General features: G+C 36.6%; 1 protein-coding gene across 1 annotated transcript in view; it reads left to right on the forward strand.

Annotated features, from left to right (window-relative positions):
* Nucleotides 1-20091, forward strand: part of nphp4 (nephronophthisis 4) — a 188119-nt gene that overhangs the window by 39957 nt on the left and 128071 nt on the right. Inside the window, exons 5-6 of the mRNA XM_037684334.1 lie at nucleotides 6296-6445; nucleotides 8935-9071. Coding sequence (XP_037540262.1) covers nucleotides 6296-6445; nucleotides 8935-9071 — 287 coding nt within the window. The remainder of the gene's footprint in view (nucleotides 1-6295; nucleotides 6446-8934; nucleotides 9072-20091) is intronic.

The raw sequence follows: 20091 nt of genomic DNA on the forward strand, positions 1-20091 counted from the left end.
CAATCCATCCATCCATCCATCCATCCATCCATCCATCCATCCATCCATCCATCCATCCATCCATCCATCCATCCATCCTACTCTTGACTTCTTAAAAAATAAACTTTAAAACTAAAAACTAAACTTTGAGCAAATATTTTAATGAAAAATACAAAGAAAACATTGTTTTGCTATAGCAGAAATACAGAAGTATACATTTATTTTATCTGTAGGTTGAATATGATTCTTCTTGGTAACTTATTCAACATTTTTCGGCAATAATTCTGTGTTTTTGAAAACAACCAACAATAAAATTATATCATTTTCATTTGGGTGGCTGTGGCTAAGTGGTTAGAACAGTTGTCCTCCAATGCAAGAGTTGGGGGTTTGAATCCACCAGAAGTGTCCCTGAGCAAGACACTGAACCCTTCATTCCCTCTGATGTGTGTCCCATCGGTGTATGAATGTGATCTAATGCTCTGATTAGTCTCTTTAGAATGATTTGTTCAACTAGCTTTGTAGATATATAGTAGAGTGCTGTATGAATGGGCGGGTCTAATGTTAAAAATCTTGGTGTTATAGGACATGGACCAGGACATGTCTTTTAGCCCTCACATTAACAACGTTACTAGAACCGCCTTCTTCCACCTGCGTAATATTGCACAAATTAGAAACATCTTATCTAAAAGTGATGAAGAAAAACTGGTTCATGCATTTGTCATGTCTAGACTGGACTATTGTAATGGTTTATTATCTGGGTGTCCAAATGCTCTTTAAAAAGTCTTCAGTTAATCCAAAATGCTGCTGCCAGTCTTAACTGGAGTTAGTAGGAGAGATCATATCTCTCCAGTTTTAGCTTCTCTACACTGGCTCCCTGTCAAATTCAGAATTTAATTCAAACTCTTACTTGTAACGTACAAAGCGCTCAACAACCTAGCTCCGTCTTATATTACAGATCTCATTGTTCCATATTTTCCCAACAGAGCACTTCACTCTCAGACTGCAGGCTTACTCGTGGTTCCTAGAGTTTCCAAAAGCAGAATGGGAGGAAGATCTTTCTGTTATCAGTCTCCTCTCTTATGGAACCAACTTCCAGTTTCTGTCCATGAGGCTGACACATTGTCCAGTTTTAAGACTGGGCTTAAGACTTTCCTTTTTGTTAAATCCTATAAGTAGGGCTGGCTTGTTATGCTGCCATAGGCTTAGACTGCTAGAAGATAAACTGACCTAATTTCTTTAAATGATTTGCTAAAATTGAATAGTTTTCATTTGATACTATTTTTATCTTACCGTGTGATTCTTGACCTGCCATTGTGTATCTGTTCTTACCAGACCCAACCGGTCGAAGCAGATGGCACTTGTCCTGAGCCTGGTTCTGCTAAAGGTTTCTTCTGCATTAGGGAGTTTTTCCTTTCCACTTTCGCCTTCATGCTTGCTCAAGATGAGAGTTCTTAGATGGAGTTAAATTCAAAGCAGTCTGCTCCTCAGATAAATAATGTTAAATTATTATTTTTAAATATGATTGTTTCTGTTCAGTGCACTGAGATGACTTTTGTTGTGATTCGGCGCTGTATAAATAAACTGAATTGAAATGAGGGCACAGATAAAGATGTAGATGTAGTGTAAAGCGCTTTGAGTGTCTTGATAACATAGAAAGGTGCAATATAAGTACAGTCCTTTTACCATTTGTATTCCAACAGTCATTTAGAGCAGCACTCCACTTCAACTTATACAGACAGTTGTTTGACCTCTTAATTGAATTTGACCCAGAAATATCATTAAAATGAAGACATTCTGTATATGAAATAATAAAACAAATATATATACATATATTTTTATTGATGAAAACTTTACAATATTGTTCATTTCTGTCATTCTTATTTTCTTATGCATGCTTTTTTAACCTATAGATAATTTTCCTTGAAAAAACACTTTATTTGTCTGAAGCTGAGCCACTTTGTTCCCTTACTCTCATCTCCCCTGGTTTCACTTCTCTTGCCAAGTTGCAGCTCAGCTGATTCTGAAGTACCACATCGCTGTGACTTCTAGGAAAGTCTTAGAAGAGTTTTCTAATTTATTCACAGCATTTGACTGGAACTCAAGCCTGACGCATAATGAATGACAAAAAAATAATCATGAAAAAAGGTGACACCTAGGCACCATCTGTATCAAGGAAAGTTCTGTCTCATTTTTCTTTTTTTATTTATTTAATCTGTTACTTTTTACATTTTCAACACAAGCTGTTACTGTCACTGAAAATGTTTTCAGAAGGGTTGAAGTTTTGCTTCAAACAGCGATTTGCCCAGACCATTTTTCTTTTTCATTTTTAGAAGTAAGCCCCTTTTTTTGTTGCAAGCCAACTGTTTGAGAGAGTTAAACCTTTTTTTATTTATTTTTTTAACTGCAATGAGTCACGGGTATGGAGGGAAGGAGAACACAGTATTCCAGTTCATCATCATCTTTCCTTTTCAGTCCCCCCCACAGTGTCTTTCAAATGGACAAAACTGCATCTTAAAGCAGAATGGAGTTTCTGCCAAACATCCTGTAAACCATTAACTTCACATTATTATTTTTATTTTACATTTTTCTATTCATAAAATAAACACCATTAATAACTAATCTTTCTATTTAATGAGTAGATGTTCCTTATTTTTCAACTAGTTTTTACTCTTTGGAATCACATTGAACCATCTTATTTACCTCAATGTCATTTTCAGTTTGTGTGTGTGTGTGTGTGTGTGTGTGTGCATTTTATCTGTAATTATTACCAATAACATGATAAAGTATCTTACTGTTGTGTCTTAAACAAATGTTTTAAAGCTTTAAGGTTTTGTGATGCTGTTGTTGGGATGCAAACTTTAAACCCACACGAACTTTACAGCTACAGTATATGCTGTTGTCCTGCATGCATGATATTAAAATTTACAATAAAACATAATTATTAGAAAACACTCTGTTGATGCAAACTGTTTACTAAAAAAATAACAGTTTGCATAGTCTTATTACCATGATTGTTCCACAGTGACTACTCAGTTTTGGGTAACTTATGATGAACTGTATTAATGTGTCATTTTTATGACTGTTGTGGTGTTTTTGTGTATGTTATTGTACAAAAAGATGTGGATTTACATTTGTAATATGCAGCGTGAGTTAGCTTTCAAAGCTAAGAAATAAACATTTGCATATGTATAAGAATTACTTGTCTGTGCAAATGTTTTTTTCTGTGTAGTCAACCTGTCAGAGCTGAAATTAACCAGTCAGAGCCTGAGTGACTCACAACTTTGCATGGGCAGAGACAAAGTAAAAGTAGTTTTAAAACATCCTGATCATGCTCAACACATGCTCATTTTTTGGGGTTTTGCTTTCTTTTGTCTTTTGAATGTCCAGAGGACCAGACTTAACTTTTTTAGATAGTTTTAAAACAGTTTCTTCTAGTCTTAGGACAGAAACGCATAGTGTGGATGATGAAACAAAAAAATCTGCTACTTTCCTGCTGATGCATAATCTGTCTTGTTCTTGGTTTTAGACCTCTTTGTATATGTCACATCCTGCAGCCACTCAGGCCTAATACATGTGTAATTGTGAATACATGAAGGCAATGTATCCAGACAAATTAATAGAAAGGACATTTTCAAATAATCAATCTTTAGTTAAATTTCTAAAATTTAAGAAACTTAGGTGTCTGAATTTGAATTTAATACTTAGTTTAGTAAAGCAACTTTTATCAGCTTAAAATTTCCAATATTTTCACGTTGATAAAACCTTAAACACCATTTTTTAAATTTTTCATATGTTTTTAGAAACTTTTAAAATCTTTTAAACAATTTAAGAGTTTCCAGCAAAGGTCATTCAGGTCATCTGGATGTTTCCTTTTTTTTTGTTGAGACGTTTCGTCCTTCATCCAAAGGACTTTATCAGTCCAAGGAGCCACTACAAACTGAGTTCCACAAGCAGCACACTCACATAGTGGACCAATCAGTTTGCTGGTGATAAGATGGTTTCTGGTAAGAGAATCGCTTTTCGAACTGAACTGCAAATTGGATGTGATTTGTGAGAATCGCAGGTCCTAGGATTTGCTGGCAGGATGGATCAGATCTTGGGGAATACTCTCAGGCACGGACCAGCAGTGTGTCCACTTAATTTTGACGTTTGGTATTCGTGAGGATCAGCAAAGATGCAAGGCAGACATAAATCAGTAAAGTTCGGCCTGTTTTCAAAACAAATGTTTATCTGAATTTGGCTCCCCAGCTGGCCTTGACAGGTCACCTTATCTGCATTCGCCTGGAGGCCCTGTAAATTTGATGTTCTGTCCCCTCCCCTCCCACTGAGGAAGTCTGTGGACCTATCAGAGGATCCCGGTCAAATAAACATCGTGTCATCATTTCAGGACTCTTGGATTCTCTCTGGCGCTGTCCTAGGTCGACCTCGGCACCCCTCAGGAGTGTTTAAGGATCTCACCAGAAAGAACTGAAAGATTATACCATTCTTGTCCGAACTCACACAGTGTATCTGGAGTGTCCTTGGACACGCTCACCACTCTTGTCATCTCCCCTTTGGAATGTCTGTGTCACTATGTGCCTTTGTGCGTGGTGTTATTTTCCTCCAATCTCAGGCTATCTCTTCTCAGCCAAGGAGTAAGTTTTATAGGATTTGTTTTGCCTCCAAATCCTATACATGTATCACTTTCATTACTTTTTGTCTCTCTAAACAGGTCTCATTTGTAAATGTCTTCGAGGCTCAATGTGATTTATCTGTGTAAATAAAGGTTGAATGAACAAGAAAACATCTTATCACTAGCAAACTGGTTGGTCCACTTTGTTAGTGTGCTTCTTGTGGGACTCAGTTCATTGTGGCTCCTTGGACTGATGAAGTCCTTTGGATGAAGGACGAAACGTCTCAAAAAAAAACAAAAAAAAAACTGTCCAGATGACCTGACTGAACTTTGATGGATTTTCTACCTGGGTTATTGAACATGAACTTTGGTGAAATTTAAGAGTTTCTTGTGATGTTAATGTGCGTCTCATCTTATTATTTTACCAGAAATACTGGAGCCACAGGGTTGAGTGGCAGTTTTGCAAATCACTTAAGACTGCTCTGGTTTTAATGCAAAAAGAAACAAAACAAAAACAGTTTATAGGATTTTTAAAATGGCATTCTTGCTTGCCATTTGTCAGCAGGTTGCTGTAAAATCATAATAAATTATTTTTTATGAACCATGAGAGCAATTTTTTGCAGTTTTTGTTCTGTCTTTCTCACAGTGTGAGCTTTCCAATTACAACATGATGGATTTAACGCTACCTACATTTCCTTCAGACAATCGGTTAGTCTAAGAGTGCTTTCAGACAGCAAGTGATTACTGCTCCGTTTGGCTCCTGGTGATGTACTGTGATGTACTGTAGACATTGTGTATTGGTGGAAAATGCACCAGAGTAAGCAGACAATTGCAAAGAAACAATAAAATAAAATAAAGGGTATTACATAACTAAAAGCCCTGGAATTGTACAGTAGTCATGGCAGCTTTTGTCATGCTTTTATTCTTTATTGAAATGGAAAATACAACAAATAGCTGTCATCATAACAGTTTGTTTGCTTTCAGAGATGGTGAGGAACCATATCGTAGCATTCAAACATTAGCATCCTTTTACTCTGAATAATGACTCATTCAGATTGCTCTGTGCCATCTTGTCAAAGAGCTCATGAGCGTGAATAGTTTGTTGTGTTTCGCTGTTGCTGAAGGTACAATGGTGGATACAATCATTAACCCTGACACAATGAAAGATTGTCACACTGGTCAGGCTTGAGGGGAGCAAACATACGCTGTGAATCAAACGCAACTATACTCCCCTTCTAAATGATCTGTGCTTTGTGTTGATGGCAGAAGTTGTGGGTCGCCTCTTGTCTCTGGATGACCTGCATGAAAGATGGCAATATCTACCTCATTGCTCACGTCCTTTGCCTCATCTACACTGCTGTGCTGCTTTGCCTTCCGAGCTGAATGGCTGTCATTTCAGCTTTAGCCCTGGAAAATGATGCTTGCAGCGTAGCGGAACATTGCAGCTATGTCACTAACAGCCAAATGGAATATTGAAAAATTGAAGTGTCTGCGTTTTGGGTGCCATAATACCAGGTGACTCCCTGCTGCTGGGGGGAATATTACAGTCTGACACTAAGGAGATGGATAACCTGTTTTTGGGTGGGCTCATGATAATGGCCAAGAGAAATGTCATATCTATCTCATTTGTATTCAGGAGCAGAGTTTGCTTGTTGTCATGAAATGTGTGTGAATAGTCATCGTAAATTTGTTGTCTTTTTGCAGACTGCAATCTCTTGAAGATAATTGATGGAGCCCATTTGGACTGTGTGGTAAAAAAACATCCTCCGTTGGCTTGTGTGATGCATCTCCTACCTGAGAATGCCCTTGTGTCTGGTGATGACATCATTCCTGGGCTTACAGCTTCTCCAACAGGTGAACTTTTCATCACAGATTAAAAATGTACTTCAGTTTAGAAAATGAGACTGGTGGTGCTAGGGTGCTCCTTTTACCTAAGTGCATGTTTAAAGATGGAAAACTGTAGGAATGCAGCTTGTGACTTAAAAAGATAATGAAATACATGACTCAGAAGCTCTTGTATGGTCTATTGTGATGTTATCTAATGTTTTAACCAATTATAACAGTCTTTGACACATCAGTTGTCATAAAACCAAAATATATGTGCAAAGTAACTCCCAGTTTAAGATGAACAGACCACTCTTTTGATGAATACATTTATATCCGAGTACTGGTAACAGCAGGAACATCAAGGTTACTAAAATTTCCAGTTAGTGTATTCTGGAAAAATGTATCACAAGAAGGAAGCTGTGATTTTATATTCATAATTGTACATACACAGACTAATTATATTGAGTTTGAGGATTTTTTTTGGACTTACATTAAATATGTCAAATGTGGTTTATGCTAGACAGAAACAAAACACAAGAATAATAAAACACGTTTTAACTAACTTATAAATGTAACTTCTGATGAGCTACAAAACGTACAGACTTCAACATACCTGAACTAGGAAGGGCCTCAAAACTTTGTCATATTTTTTTAAATCAAGCTAATAGAAAATAAAGTAATAACATTTAAAAAGACATTTTCAAACAAAATTGTATATCATATACAAATAACAGAAATGATGAACATAAGCCATGTTTGAAGAAGGCACAGATTCTAATCCTGCATCCCCAGCAACATGAATGGAGTTACAGGATGGGTGGCAAATCTTCTAAGCTGTACTGTAAGATACAAATATTTTTGACAAATACACATTTCTTTGTTTTCATACTCACTGATTAATACGTTTGATTTAGTTTTACAGAAAAAAAAAATCTTTTACAAATTAATGCCTAATTCAAACCTATTATTTTTCACATCTTCAACATTTTAGTCACATTTTCTTTGACTGTTTGTTGCTCTTACATTATGAAGCTGGAAGATCTTTCTAAGATGCAGCCCTCTTAAATTAGCAGTTGTAATCGGTCTAATGTTTTGCAAATCATTCAAAAGTTTCTATCTTTGTAGATAAGTAAAACAAAAACATATCTCTGCCCATGGTGACAGTAATGTGCATCACAACTACGTTACGTTGATCTGAAGTTCATCCTGCTCTTTTGGCCCAAATGCACAACCGTTTACCAAACAATTAAAGTGACCAAAGGGGCTCTGTGAATTAATCAAGAGTAACATGATGATGCAACTTAACTTATTGCTTTCAAGTATAACCCAACAGTACATCCTTCCATAATTATATGATCATCTTCCTCTAGCTGTCACAAGAACATACAGGACATTCATCACAGTCATCTTTTTTTGGAAACAAACTTCCAGCAGAAGTTGAATTGTCTGAAGTACTTAGGAAGTAAGTTTCTAAGGGGGAGTGTAATGGAGTCTGACAGTGCAGAGCTATAATCATTGGGAGTCAGTGGGAGGTATGGTAGCAAGCTAATCCTCTTCATGTTCTGGGGCTGTGAGCAGCAAAGACCTAAGCTGCCTTTTAAGACCACTGCCACCAGCTTGATACTCACCCAGCATTCAGAACAGCTAGACTGTGAGCTTCAGAGACATGGACTGCAAGGAAACACTTGATAGCTGCATTACTCTTCAGCAGATTACAATCACACTGCCTGTTTTCTGATTGTTGTGTCTGAACAGGTCGATTGTGGACTTCACAGACTTCCCCACATCCAATGGCTGAATACTTTATTTATTTATTTTTTCCGTTAATGACTCAGTTTAGAGCAAGCATCCAAATGGAAACAGCTCTTGTTGGCTAGTTTGTTACAGACACTGCTTTTTCTTGTGTACATGATGCATTGATCAGCCCAATGCAGATCACACAGATTAAGTTGCGCTGTCACTTGTTCACATGAAAGGAGTGATTGCAGACAATCAAAAATGCCAAAAAAAGGGGTGTGTTTTCATAAACAGTGTAGTCTCCAGGTGGGAGGATGAAATTGATAGTACAAGAAAGTTGAACAAATACATCTTGTTTATGGAAAATCAGCTTGTAGTGTTAAACTGGTTTGATTCTCATTACCAAGACTCAAGCCTTGGTCAGAAAGCCTAAATCTCTTTTTAACATGTGTAGAGATACATTTACTGTTATATTACAAGTATGTCTTCAATGCTGTATTAAATTTTACAAGGATCATGAATTTTACAGACAGGTCACAAACAGATTCAACTGAAATGTATTTTTATTTATTTCACACATTTTTTACACTGCTTAAGATTGTGTTTTGTTCCTCTTCAGCAGTTTGAAATGGACATGCATTCTGTCAGCAAGTAACTTCTTTAATAAGCCCCACAGGAAACCATTTTGCATTCAGTGGAGGCTCTAAAAGTGATGTGAAAACGTCACGTACATATTAGGGTATGTGTACGCATTGATGCTTTTCTCTCACTGTCCCCAGGTGACGCTCTGCTGAGGCCTCAGCTGGTCAAGATGATGCCCTTCACCCTGGATAGACTGACCATTTCTCTCCAGCCTTCCCTGGAGAAGTTTGAGAGCCTTCTGCTGCAGCTCATCAATGCCGACTGCCACAACACAGTAAGGCCAAGCTGCCACAACACACAATTTAGATTTGTCATCCATGTGACACATTGGAAGCATGAAACTGTCTTAGGAAGTGTACAATCCTGTATGGTCACGCAAGACTCAAATTTGAGTTAAATTGCTTTTGCGACATTAAACAGATGCACTAATTACATTAAATAATGTAATTTGTATCTATAGTCATTTAAATATGTATTTTTCCTTACCTTACAGAGTTTGCGTTCATTTTATTTTGAGCGATGTATTTAATGGGAAAAATCAGATCACATTAAACATATATTATGTGTACCTGTCATCCTCTTCAATCTAGGTACAGTGTGTACATTCTATCTTGATAACATTTCATCCCTTTGAGGAAACGGTTTAATACACTTCCCTCAGTAAAGACGGACATGATGGCCTTGGCACACCTTTGCTGAGATCATTTTCTTCAGCTTGACGATTTCCTTTATCCCACTTTCCATTCTTTTGACGTGCAAGAGCAAGCCTCTTTTTCATCTGCCGCCACAATTTATGGCATATCATCTGCAACGTAAATAGAGCTTATCTGTTTTCTTCTCACTTTCTTGTCAGTAGAATCTCTGATGGTTAACCTTGTTTGACAGGTCGAGTTTTGGACTAGCAAATATATGCAAAGTAGCTGCACACTGTCTGCTCATTTAAGTTTAAATGAGAGGTGCCCTTGGTGGGGATAAGAACTAATATGACAATACTGCCTGTCATTGTTACTGGATCCAGGCCGGGTTCTGAAAGTCAAACACAGAGCACAAAGAAAAGGTTTAGGGTTGATTAGACCTGGCCTACAGTACGCACTACAGCACCACTGGGTACATTTGTGACAAGCATGCTTGTAACAGAATAACTATCTTTCTATTTGTGCCCTTTCTTGAAATTGCTTTTGCTCTTTGATTATATCCTATTGACTGATGAAGGAATAATAATAAAAAATAAAAAAAACACCAAAAATTCTCAACAAAAACTAAAGATTAAGAAGAATTAAGAATCGTGGGTTAGAATTACCCACGATAATTGTCAAAAGTGGCTTTCAAGTTTTTGAAAATCACTAGAAATGGAAAAAAACAGCAACATACAAGGAATAATAAATACATAAAAGTAAGTAAAATAGATAGGAATGTTTAAAAAAGAGATTGAATGGACGATGTCATTTTACACAACAAAACCTATTTTAAGACATCTCTTCACAGTAATGCAGATTTAATAAACTAGAATGAGGGACAGTTTTTAAATCCTTTTCTAAAGTTGAAAATATATTAACAAAATAGTGACAGAATTAATGCAATAATTGTTCATATTGTTAAGGATGTTTGTGCAACCTAAAATAGTTGCTAAGATCAGCGCAGTAGATACTGTATAACATTTCAGACATTTATCGGTACTCACAAATAGAATATGGTATATTCAATTAAAAAAATTAGGCATTCCAAATTAAGTTGAAGTTCAGTTTAAAAGGTCAAAGTAAATAAAGGCATTTATTTTTTACTGTTGTCGTCATTTTTCAAGTTCAACTCAATTCAAGTTCAGGTGAACTTTATTGTCATTTTCAACACATGCGGTACACGAGGTGGAACAAAATTATGTATACAGGGTCCCAGTTATTTCCAAAAATAGCAAAATATAAAGTATTAAAACAAAAGAATAGTAAATATGGATCTAAGATATACACTAAGATATACGCTAAACAAACACCAAACGGTACAGTACGCCAACTTATATGCACGGTATAAACTGCAACTTATAAGTAATAATAAAATGCAGACCCCTTTGACATTGTCAGTTTTATGTATGCATAGTCAGGAGTTTTATAGAAGAAAACTATTTTGAGCACCTCTTCTGATGCTGTCAACACCAGCTTTGCACAGGTGAAAGGCTGAGAATTAAAACCAGACGTTTTTGTGGCAATCACAAAATCCTTTTTGTTCTAATAATGTCAAAGGGGAACATAGGAATACATGCATTTTATATAAACTGGATGTACATGGTGAAAATATAAGCGTTTGAGTCCTGCTGGACTTCTTAATCTTTCAGCGTGTTTGATTGTGCTGGAGTTGAAGGTGTGCTGTGTTTTACCTTGAATACAGTCTATGATGGAAACATACGACAGGAATTTATATGGTTTTTAATTTCAATTAACATTTGTAATTTTTGGAAAAACAAAATGGTCTCAATATAAATTTTATAAAGTTTATTTAGGCAGCCTGAACTATTTTGCCCCATTTGCACTGCCCCTAATAAGCCCCAATTCTGGGCAGCCCGCCATGGAAAGAACCCTTTTGCACTAACACTTTAGCTAGTATTTTTAGCTGATTTGAGGCTGATTCAGGACCTCTTTTCATCCCTGCTTCTCTGGTGGGACCGTGCGAGCTCAGTCGAGCTGAGTCCGGACCGAAACGTGAATGCAGGACTCTGATTGGTCAGGGGGAGGAGTCACTGGACCTCAGAAACTTTTCACCGATCCGCCATTTGCAATTTCTCGGGATGCATTGCAGCAGCTGGATCTATTTTTAAGATTTTAAAAACAATAATGACAACGGCGTGTTTAATTCTGAAGTCCAGGCGTTTTTTGTGTTTGGTGACCGACGACAAAATTTGAGCGAGCGGAGTCACCGCGGAGGATCATATACGAGCTGCAGACCCGTTGAAGCACGCGAGGCCGGAGGGACGGGGGGTGGAAACTTTTTTTAAAATGTTTTATGTATAAAAAATACTTTTTTTTTATCAGTGAAGATTCAAAATAAATAAACGGTGCCAGCTTTATCATGACATCCTGTTTTCACTTTGACTTAAAAAAAAAAATCTGTTAATTAAAGTTAATTCAGCTGAAAAATCATAAAAATACTAAATTATTGGATCTCAGGAATATTTCCCTCAAACATGTTTAAAGAAGAGACACAGCCTTTGGTTCAACTTTATTCTAAACCACAGATGTACAAATCACAAAACAAGAATTACACTTTAAATTGAAGCTTTAAATCAAAGCAAAACTTTAAATCAAAGCTAAAAATAATCTGTATACAAGAAAAAATAATCTGTATACAAGAAACAAAAACACAATGAGCGCAAATACATCAAATGATGACTAAAAATATAGACTTTTAAATATAGATATCCTGATGCATGCTCAATAATCCAGGTAAAAAAAAATAAAAAAGTTAAGTCTGGTCTTCTGGACATTCAAAAAACAAAACAAAAAAAGGTAGAAACGTTTCTTCTTTCATCCGAAAGACTTATTCAGTCTGAGGAGCTTTTATTCAGCTCAGTCTTTTATAAATAGCTATTTATGAGCTGAATACAGCTCCTCAGACTGAAGAAGTCTTTCGGATGAAAGAAGAAACGTTTCTACATTAAAATACATTTTTTTGTTTTGTTTTGTTTTTTGAATGTCCAGAAGACCAGACTTAACTTTTTAAGATTTAAATATAGATGTTTTTGTAGAATTTGGTTAATCAGATTTAATTCAGTTCAGTTTATTTATATAGCGCCAAGTCACAACAGAAGTCGTCTCAGGGCACTGAACAGAAATATTCATATATAAAAATAACAATTTACTATTATTTATCTGAGGAGCAGGCTGCTTTGAGTAACTCATCGCAGAACTCTCATTAGCAGGACTTGGATTCTGGACACACCTCCAGAATCGGTCCTAAAGTGCAGGTGCAAATCCAGGCTGAGCTGAGCCAGGCTGAGCAGGGGTGTGCAGCGTTGGGGCTGATTAGGAGCAGTGCAAATGGGGCATTTGTTTTAGAGTACTCTTGATTGGTTTATTTAACACTTCTAGTCACCTCAAATAAAACTGGAAATAAGAATAATATATATTTTTGCGGTTGTAGATATAAAGTATGCTCCTCTTCTTTTCCCTTTAGTATATAAATCAAAGGCTTCCTTTTGAGCTATTCTCATACCCTTATTGGGAATTTACATTTCTTTCATGGAGACTGGTAAGTCTGTTCAAATTTAGTTCTATTAAAAAAGAAGCATTAAAGAAAATTGGCTTCTGTTAACTTTTCATGCTGATCTGTTCCAGTGAATTGAATCCCAGATTTATATGCTGGCAATGTAGCAGCAATAAACGCATTTTATGTGACAAAAATAGAGCATTAGGGGACTAAAATTAAAATTAAAATAACTCACGGACATACAAGAAAAATCCTAATAAATCCCGCAGACTGCCGTTAAATTTTCTATGGCACCCCCCCCCCCCCCACACACACACACATACACACACTTAAGGTACCAGCCACCTAATGAGCCACCGTCTGGACAATGATCATTAAAGTATCAAAAAGTCCAGCTTTGAGAGGCTTGACCATTCTTCCAGGTTATAAAACCCCAATCTGTGATATGAGACTCAGCTACTGTTGCAGTCAAAATCCAAAGAAGCAGCACTGAAAAATCTCAACACATCTAAGATTAGGATGCTGCAAGACACCTTATTCATTGTGTAAATGCATAAAATGTATGTGCAAAATTGAATGAACCTAAAGTAAAGATAAAAATGAAATATTGATCTTTTAAGCTCCTGGCCTATTTATTTTAAGACTTAGCTGCTAATACACTTCTGGTGACTTTTGCTCTTATTCTTTGTGTATACAGTTCATGCATTGTTTCCCTCTACTTAAGAGCAGACAATGGAAAGTAGACCACAATTTTCCCTCGGTGACACAAGTGACATGTTAGCACGGATAATGTTCTCATTTTGGTATTCACAGTCCCCAACTTTTTTTACAACTTCAGCGATATGACGACATTCTCACCTCTGAGAGAGGTGTTAATACATCCAGAAATCAGCTTGATTACAGCTTTTAATTCAAATGTGTGCATGCGCGAGTGTGTGTGTGTGTGTGTTTCTGTGTGAGCAAGAGAGGACTGCTAGAGAAAGAAAAAAATGGGTGTGTGTGTGACCTTTAAATGTGTGACTCCAGCTGGATTGTCATCAAGCTGTCTACGAAGTGATGCTGACACCTCACCCATCGACTCAGTGGTGCTGTTGCATGCGGGAACTGTGTGTGCACGTCTGTTTGATACCAACGCATATTCGCTTAAACTGGTAAAATTGGAGTGGCAAAAAATAAAAATGAAAAAAGAAGAAGATGGAAAGAGCCAGATGACTGTACCGCGAAGCATGAAACGAATCCTTTATGCTGGCTGCAGCTCTGATATCGAGCCTTCACATAATCTCCACATAAGTATTTCTATATTTAGTTCGACAAACCATTCCAGTGTGGCTTCTTTTTAGAGTCCACTTATTCATATATTGCACAGCTAGCACCCCAGTTGATGTGCTTGCCATGCGAACTACTCGAGCTACTCTCTACAGCTTCATACCACACTTTAATGAGCACTAGACCGATCTGAACTGTGGCCTTGAACTTCTCTAAACACTCTCTAACCTCCAGTTAAAAAATGCTAACACTATTCATCTTCAGCGTTGCCTGAACACATCATGATGCCAGAGGCTGCGTAACCCTAAATGACTTGTAGCACCCGCTAACCTGCAGCCTCAATAAATATATATTACTGTTGATGAAAGGGCTTTGGATCTTGTCAGAATTTTCATAACATCTTAGCTTTTGATCAAAAGACCAGAGAGGGTAGAAGTTGATGAAGAGGAGGAGAGTAGCAGGCGAGGACCAATGCCACGCTGCAGGCAGAACAAAATGCCCCGGGCTGATTTCATGAATGGAGAAAGACTGCGCTAACAAAGATCCAGTAAGTTTTTACTTGTACGGAACGAACAAAACCCGCTCAAAGTGGGACTGCCCCTGTGGACTATAAAGAAGACAAAGGAGGTGTCGCGCACATTGTTCTCAAAGGACACCCAGTTTGGCTGCTGGATGGTCACCACTGTGCCCAATGCAGTGTAAAAAAAGGGGTTTAATGCATTAGATTGCATTAAATATTCATGAAGTTCGTGTATTTTGTAATGATTGATGACCCCATCATCAGGTAAAATAGACTACGAAGGATTATAGACCCAATAAGCCAGAGAAGATGGAAAAGGTGCAGCTGGATGAGGAAAGATGGACGGATGAACTTTAAAACTTTTACAAATTGTTTTTTTTTTCCTGATGAAGTTTACTTCAATGTTTTTAACTGAATCTTTTTCACAGGGCAAGCCTTTGATGTGAATGTCTGACCTGCAAACATTTTTATATAGTTGCCATTTAGTCAAAACCTCAGTCTGTTAGTCAATAAAAGCTGATTGACAAACATTTTCGAGCTGGTGTGAGAAGTTTTCTACAAGAACAAAACCCACATCTCAGGTGAAACAGTAGTGTTTATTTCAGGCAAGTGATTGGCTTGTAAACATAAAACAGTAATGGTGTTTATTTATTTATTTTTTTAATTATTTTAGTGCATGTAAAAAAAAAAATGATTCCAAGGAGGAAAATATCTAAAAAGAAGTCTAAAACTGGGATCAGTTGCATATATATATTGTAGATTGGCTGTTTTCCCAACTACATTTAACACATTTGATAATCGTGCGAATGTTTATGAAGCTTTCACACTATTGCGATCCATTTTTCTTCCGTACGTTTTTGGATGCGATTCTCATCCAGCAGTTTTGAAACTATTTCAACAAATCATAAATCAAAATGATCAGCTCTTTCAGGACAATCCTGTTGTGAGTTTTGGTATTGGTGCAACTTTAGCTTTTTGAAATATTTAGCCTTTTCTGCCATTTTTTCCTCATAGAAAATGAATTGAGCTCATTTTACATCAAATCTTTAGATCTGTTTACAACCTTTTTCTACTCCTTTCACATTTTGTTCTGCTTCAGCTTCTTTCAGCTTCCTTGTACAAATTTAAACTTTTTTTCAGTTACTTTCAGCTGTTTTCAGCTGTTTGGTGCTGCTTTCAGATTATTTCTTCTAACTACAAAATGTTTGTGCTTCTTCTAACTTCTTTCTGCTAATTTGAGCTTGTTATGCTCCCTTCAGCTTATTTTTGCGAGTTTCAGCTTTTTCTACAATTTCAGCTACAACTTAGCTGTTTTATGTTAACTTAAACTTTTTCAGCTAATTTCACTTTTTGCACTCATTTCAACTTTTTTCAGCCTAATTCAGCAAAAAATGTGTTCTCTACACTTCCTTCTGGTAATTTAAGCTTCTTTCTGTTATTTTAGCTACTTTTCAGCTGTTATTTGCTAATTTCAGGTTTTTTTTAAAGATAACTTCCACATTTTTGTGCTAATTTCTTCTTCTTTTAGCCTAACTGGCAAAATGTGTTCTTTATGATTTCTTCTGCTAATGTAAGCTTGTTCTACCTTTTTGGCATTGTTTAGCTATTTTCAGCTATTTTCAGATAAATTCAAGTTTTTCATCTTCATCTCTGCTGCTTTCAGCCTAATTAACTTCTTTCTGCTAATTTCAGCTTCTTATGCTCCTTTCAGCTTATTTCTGCTAGTTTCAGTTATTTCAGCTACTATTTAGCTGTTTTATGCTAATTTGAGCTTTTTCAGCTAATTCCACATTTTTGTACTCATTTAAACTGTTTTCAGCCTAATTTAGCAAAAAAAAAAAAAGATCTCTCCACTTCTTTCTGGTAATTTAAGCTTCTTTCTGCGTTTTTAGCTACTTTTCAACTGTCTTTTACTCATTTCAGCTTTTTTCAGACAATTTCCACTTTTTTGTGCTAATTTCTGCTTCTTTCAGCAGAATTGGGCAAACATGTTCTTTTTACTTTCTTCTGCCAATTTAGGCTTGTGCTTCAATTTCAGCTACAATTCTGCATGTTTTTAGATAATTTCAGCTGTTTTCAGCTAATCCTGCTGCATTAAGCATTCACACTGCATTTTCACAGGAAATTCAATTTCTCTAGTTGGGTTTGAAAATTGTTGTCTTACTCGTTTGTTTGAAAATGTTGCACATGGAGACTTTGCTGTGTTGGAAACCTTTTCTTTATGTGTGGTTAGACATAAAAATGTTGTTTGCTTATCTTGATTTAACAACAGAATTTTAATCAGCCTGAAACCTTTTTAGTTTTTACTTCCTAGTTCTTGGTATTGAAGGTTGTAGACTTGCTCAATAGATTTTGAACTTTTTTTTTTTTCCAAAGCAAGTTAACAAGCTCAAGAACTCTCAGAAATCTTTACTCTCCAAGATAAAATGAATTTGTAAACCATGTTATGAGCATACTGTTTAATTTAACTTCAATCAGAGCCTTAAAATAGTAATGACTGATTAAAAAGACTGTTTGATGACAGGCATTTTCTGAAAAAAAACAAACAAAAAAAAAACGAATGAAAAGAGCGTTACAGATTTTTCCCGGTTATGGTTCCTTGCAGTCACTGAGTTAGCCATATGTCATGTATACCTAAGTGTTATAAATTTAAATGGAAGGCCACCTGTCTGACAGCTGGACCTTGACCAGTACTGGGTCTTGCAACAGGACAGTGATTCCATGTACAACAGCAAGTCTGCAGCTGAGTGACTGAAACAAGAATCTTTGTATTGCAGTGACCAAGTCAAAGTTCACATGTCAGCCTCATTAAACATATGTAGCAGAATATTAAGAAAACTGTGCACAAATAAATTAACTAGCTGGACGTTGTAAAGCAGAATGGGACAGAATCAAAGTGAAATCACAACAAAGTGAGAGACTGCTTATGTCATACAGAAGACATTAGTGAGAGTTAATGCTGGTAAAGGTGATCTTACATTACATCTAGGATTTAAAGCTTAAAAACAGATATGTTCAAAAAAAGTATTTTGTAAAGCTTAAAAACAGATATGTTCAAAAAAAGTATTTTGTAAATTCTATCAAGTAAAGCATGCATAAAGAGGGTGTTTACCCACTTTTTACCACAACTGAGGAGTTTAAACGTAAGATGCATTCAGTGACAAATAGTTAATTTGAATTTTTGCCCTTCAAATGACTGGTAAAAAAAAAAAAAAAAAGATATCAAGGCCAAATCTTTGTCAGGCCATACACCATGAAACACAGTAAAGGTCAAGGCGTAGTACTTTAATTTTCAAGTCAAATGCTGATGGGGATTTGCTGTTAATGGTAAAACAAAAAGCAGGAGCCAAACAGTTGCACTTTAAGAAGGGTGAGTGATGTGCCCAGCTTTAACAAATCTGCAGCAGAGAGTTGCAATTTTGAATTTGAGGTTTTTTGTTGTTGTTGTTCACGACACGTTTAGACACTCAAATAAATATTGTCAGTCTGAAGTAAAATTATTTTCTTTTCATAATTTGTTCACCTGAACTAATTTTCTGAGAAAACAAATACTAAAGTACTTGTTAAGGAATAAAAGGATATTTTTTCCAAAGAATCAGGTATGCATTAGCACCTTTTTTTATATAGATTGTTTTCAACACATGTGAGACCCAGCAGTGGATGTTATTTATTTGTTTGATTTTTCTTTGAGTTACAAATGTGCTACAGCATTATGTACTTATGTTAGTGCGAGTTTCCATTTGCAGTGGACGCATGTGTTGGTTTGAAACTGGAAGGGAAACAGAATCGCAGCAGTATGAGCCTTTGACTTCATATTTTTTGGTTGCGAATTACAAGCATGATTCGGCATCAGGGCAACAGTGATTTATCGGTTGAGCTCCGTGCCAGTTAAAATTTGTTAAGGAGCAGGGGAGTGGGAGGATGAGAGCCGCATGCTAATGATGCTGCTACTGTTTCTTGCCATGGATGAGTCACCCTCAATATGAGGGAGCTAATATCCACTGTGTGAGCGGCAACTCAGTCACTCACACATTCAGTGTCATGGTGACGGTAATGAGACTGGTGCTGGAGAACAAAAAATCATCAAGGTAGGTTAGAAGAAATAGCCTAAAATGGTATAGATTTGATTCTGAAAGCACAGATGTTTGGCTTGGTGCCCCCTAAAACCTGCTAAGTTAACACACTGAAAATGTTTTATGAGGCAGCTGACATCGTATCTGCTTACTCTCAGAGAGATACATGATCTCACACACACAAAACAAAGCATTTCCCCTTGTTTTGTGATTTTCAAAGGGGGAAAGAAACTTGCCAAAGTTGTGTAACTCACTTGGTAATTGGCTTACGCAAAACTCACGTGGGACATAATTTCACCTGCTTTTTCTCACATTTTCTTTCTTCGTCTCTCCCCCTTCCTCTCACATCCCCCTTGAGACGACAGTTGCCATCTGTACAGTTATTACTACCTTTTACCTCAGCCTACACACCGATTTCACAAAGTACTGACATGCAAATTTACTGAAAGTAAAAAAAAAGGTTTACAGTTTTTAACGGTACAGGAAAAAGGAGACACCTTAGTGAAAACCATTCTGGCTTCATCTTCAAATTAGGATTTTTAACAAGTCTGATTGTTGTAAAAGCCTGTGGTTTTGCTTATTTTGTATAGTGGTGTCAGACACACTGACAAAAAAAAAAAAAAGCGCGCAATATATCCCAGTGTTTGCATTTGTCTGCTCGCACACACAAAAAAAATAATAGGTGCATATGTACCGATTTAGACTAGACAATTTAAATAAGACAATGCAAATGATTGAATGTGAGGAGAGCATTAATTATATTGTCTAGATAAGTAAAAACAGATGTAATTGCTGTATGAGTCATGGAATAATTTCCACATCTTTCTGGTTATACATATGCCTCTGCAGCCACACAGTGTCAGTGAGTGAACTCATCGAACAGCAGCTAAAACTCTTTTCACATATTGTGATGTCAGAAAATCTATCTTTTTTTCAACAGAGTTCATTCAGTTGAGGAACTACATTTTATTGCTTTCATTTTTATTCTAGCTCTTATTCTTTCCAGAATGAAAGCTTTTTTTGTGCCCATGGCATGAGACAGTCTGAAAATATGCATTAATGAGTTTTATCATCCTCCTTTGCAATAACAGTTGATGTTGTGACTTGTTTTATGAACTGTCATCCGTCTGTCAGTCCGTCCATCCGTCCGTCCGTCCGTCCATCCGTCCGTCCGTCCGTCCGTCCGTCCGTCCGTCCATCCATCCATCCATCCATCCATCCATCCATCCATCCATCCATCC

The sequence above is a fragment of the Nematolebias whitei genome, chromosome 11 (genome assembly GCF_014905685.2).
Source record: "Nematolebias whitei isolate Nwh7 chromosome 11, NemWhi1, whole genome shotgun sequence".
Classification (NCBI taxonomy): Eukaryota; Metazoa; Chordata; class Actinopteri; order Cyprinodontiformes; family Rivulidae; genus Nematolebias; species Nematolebias whitei.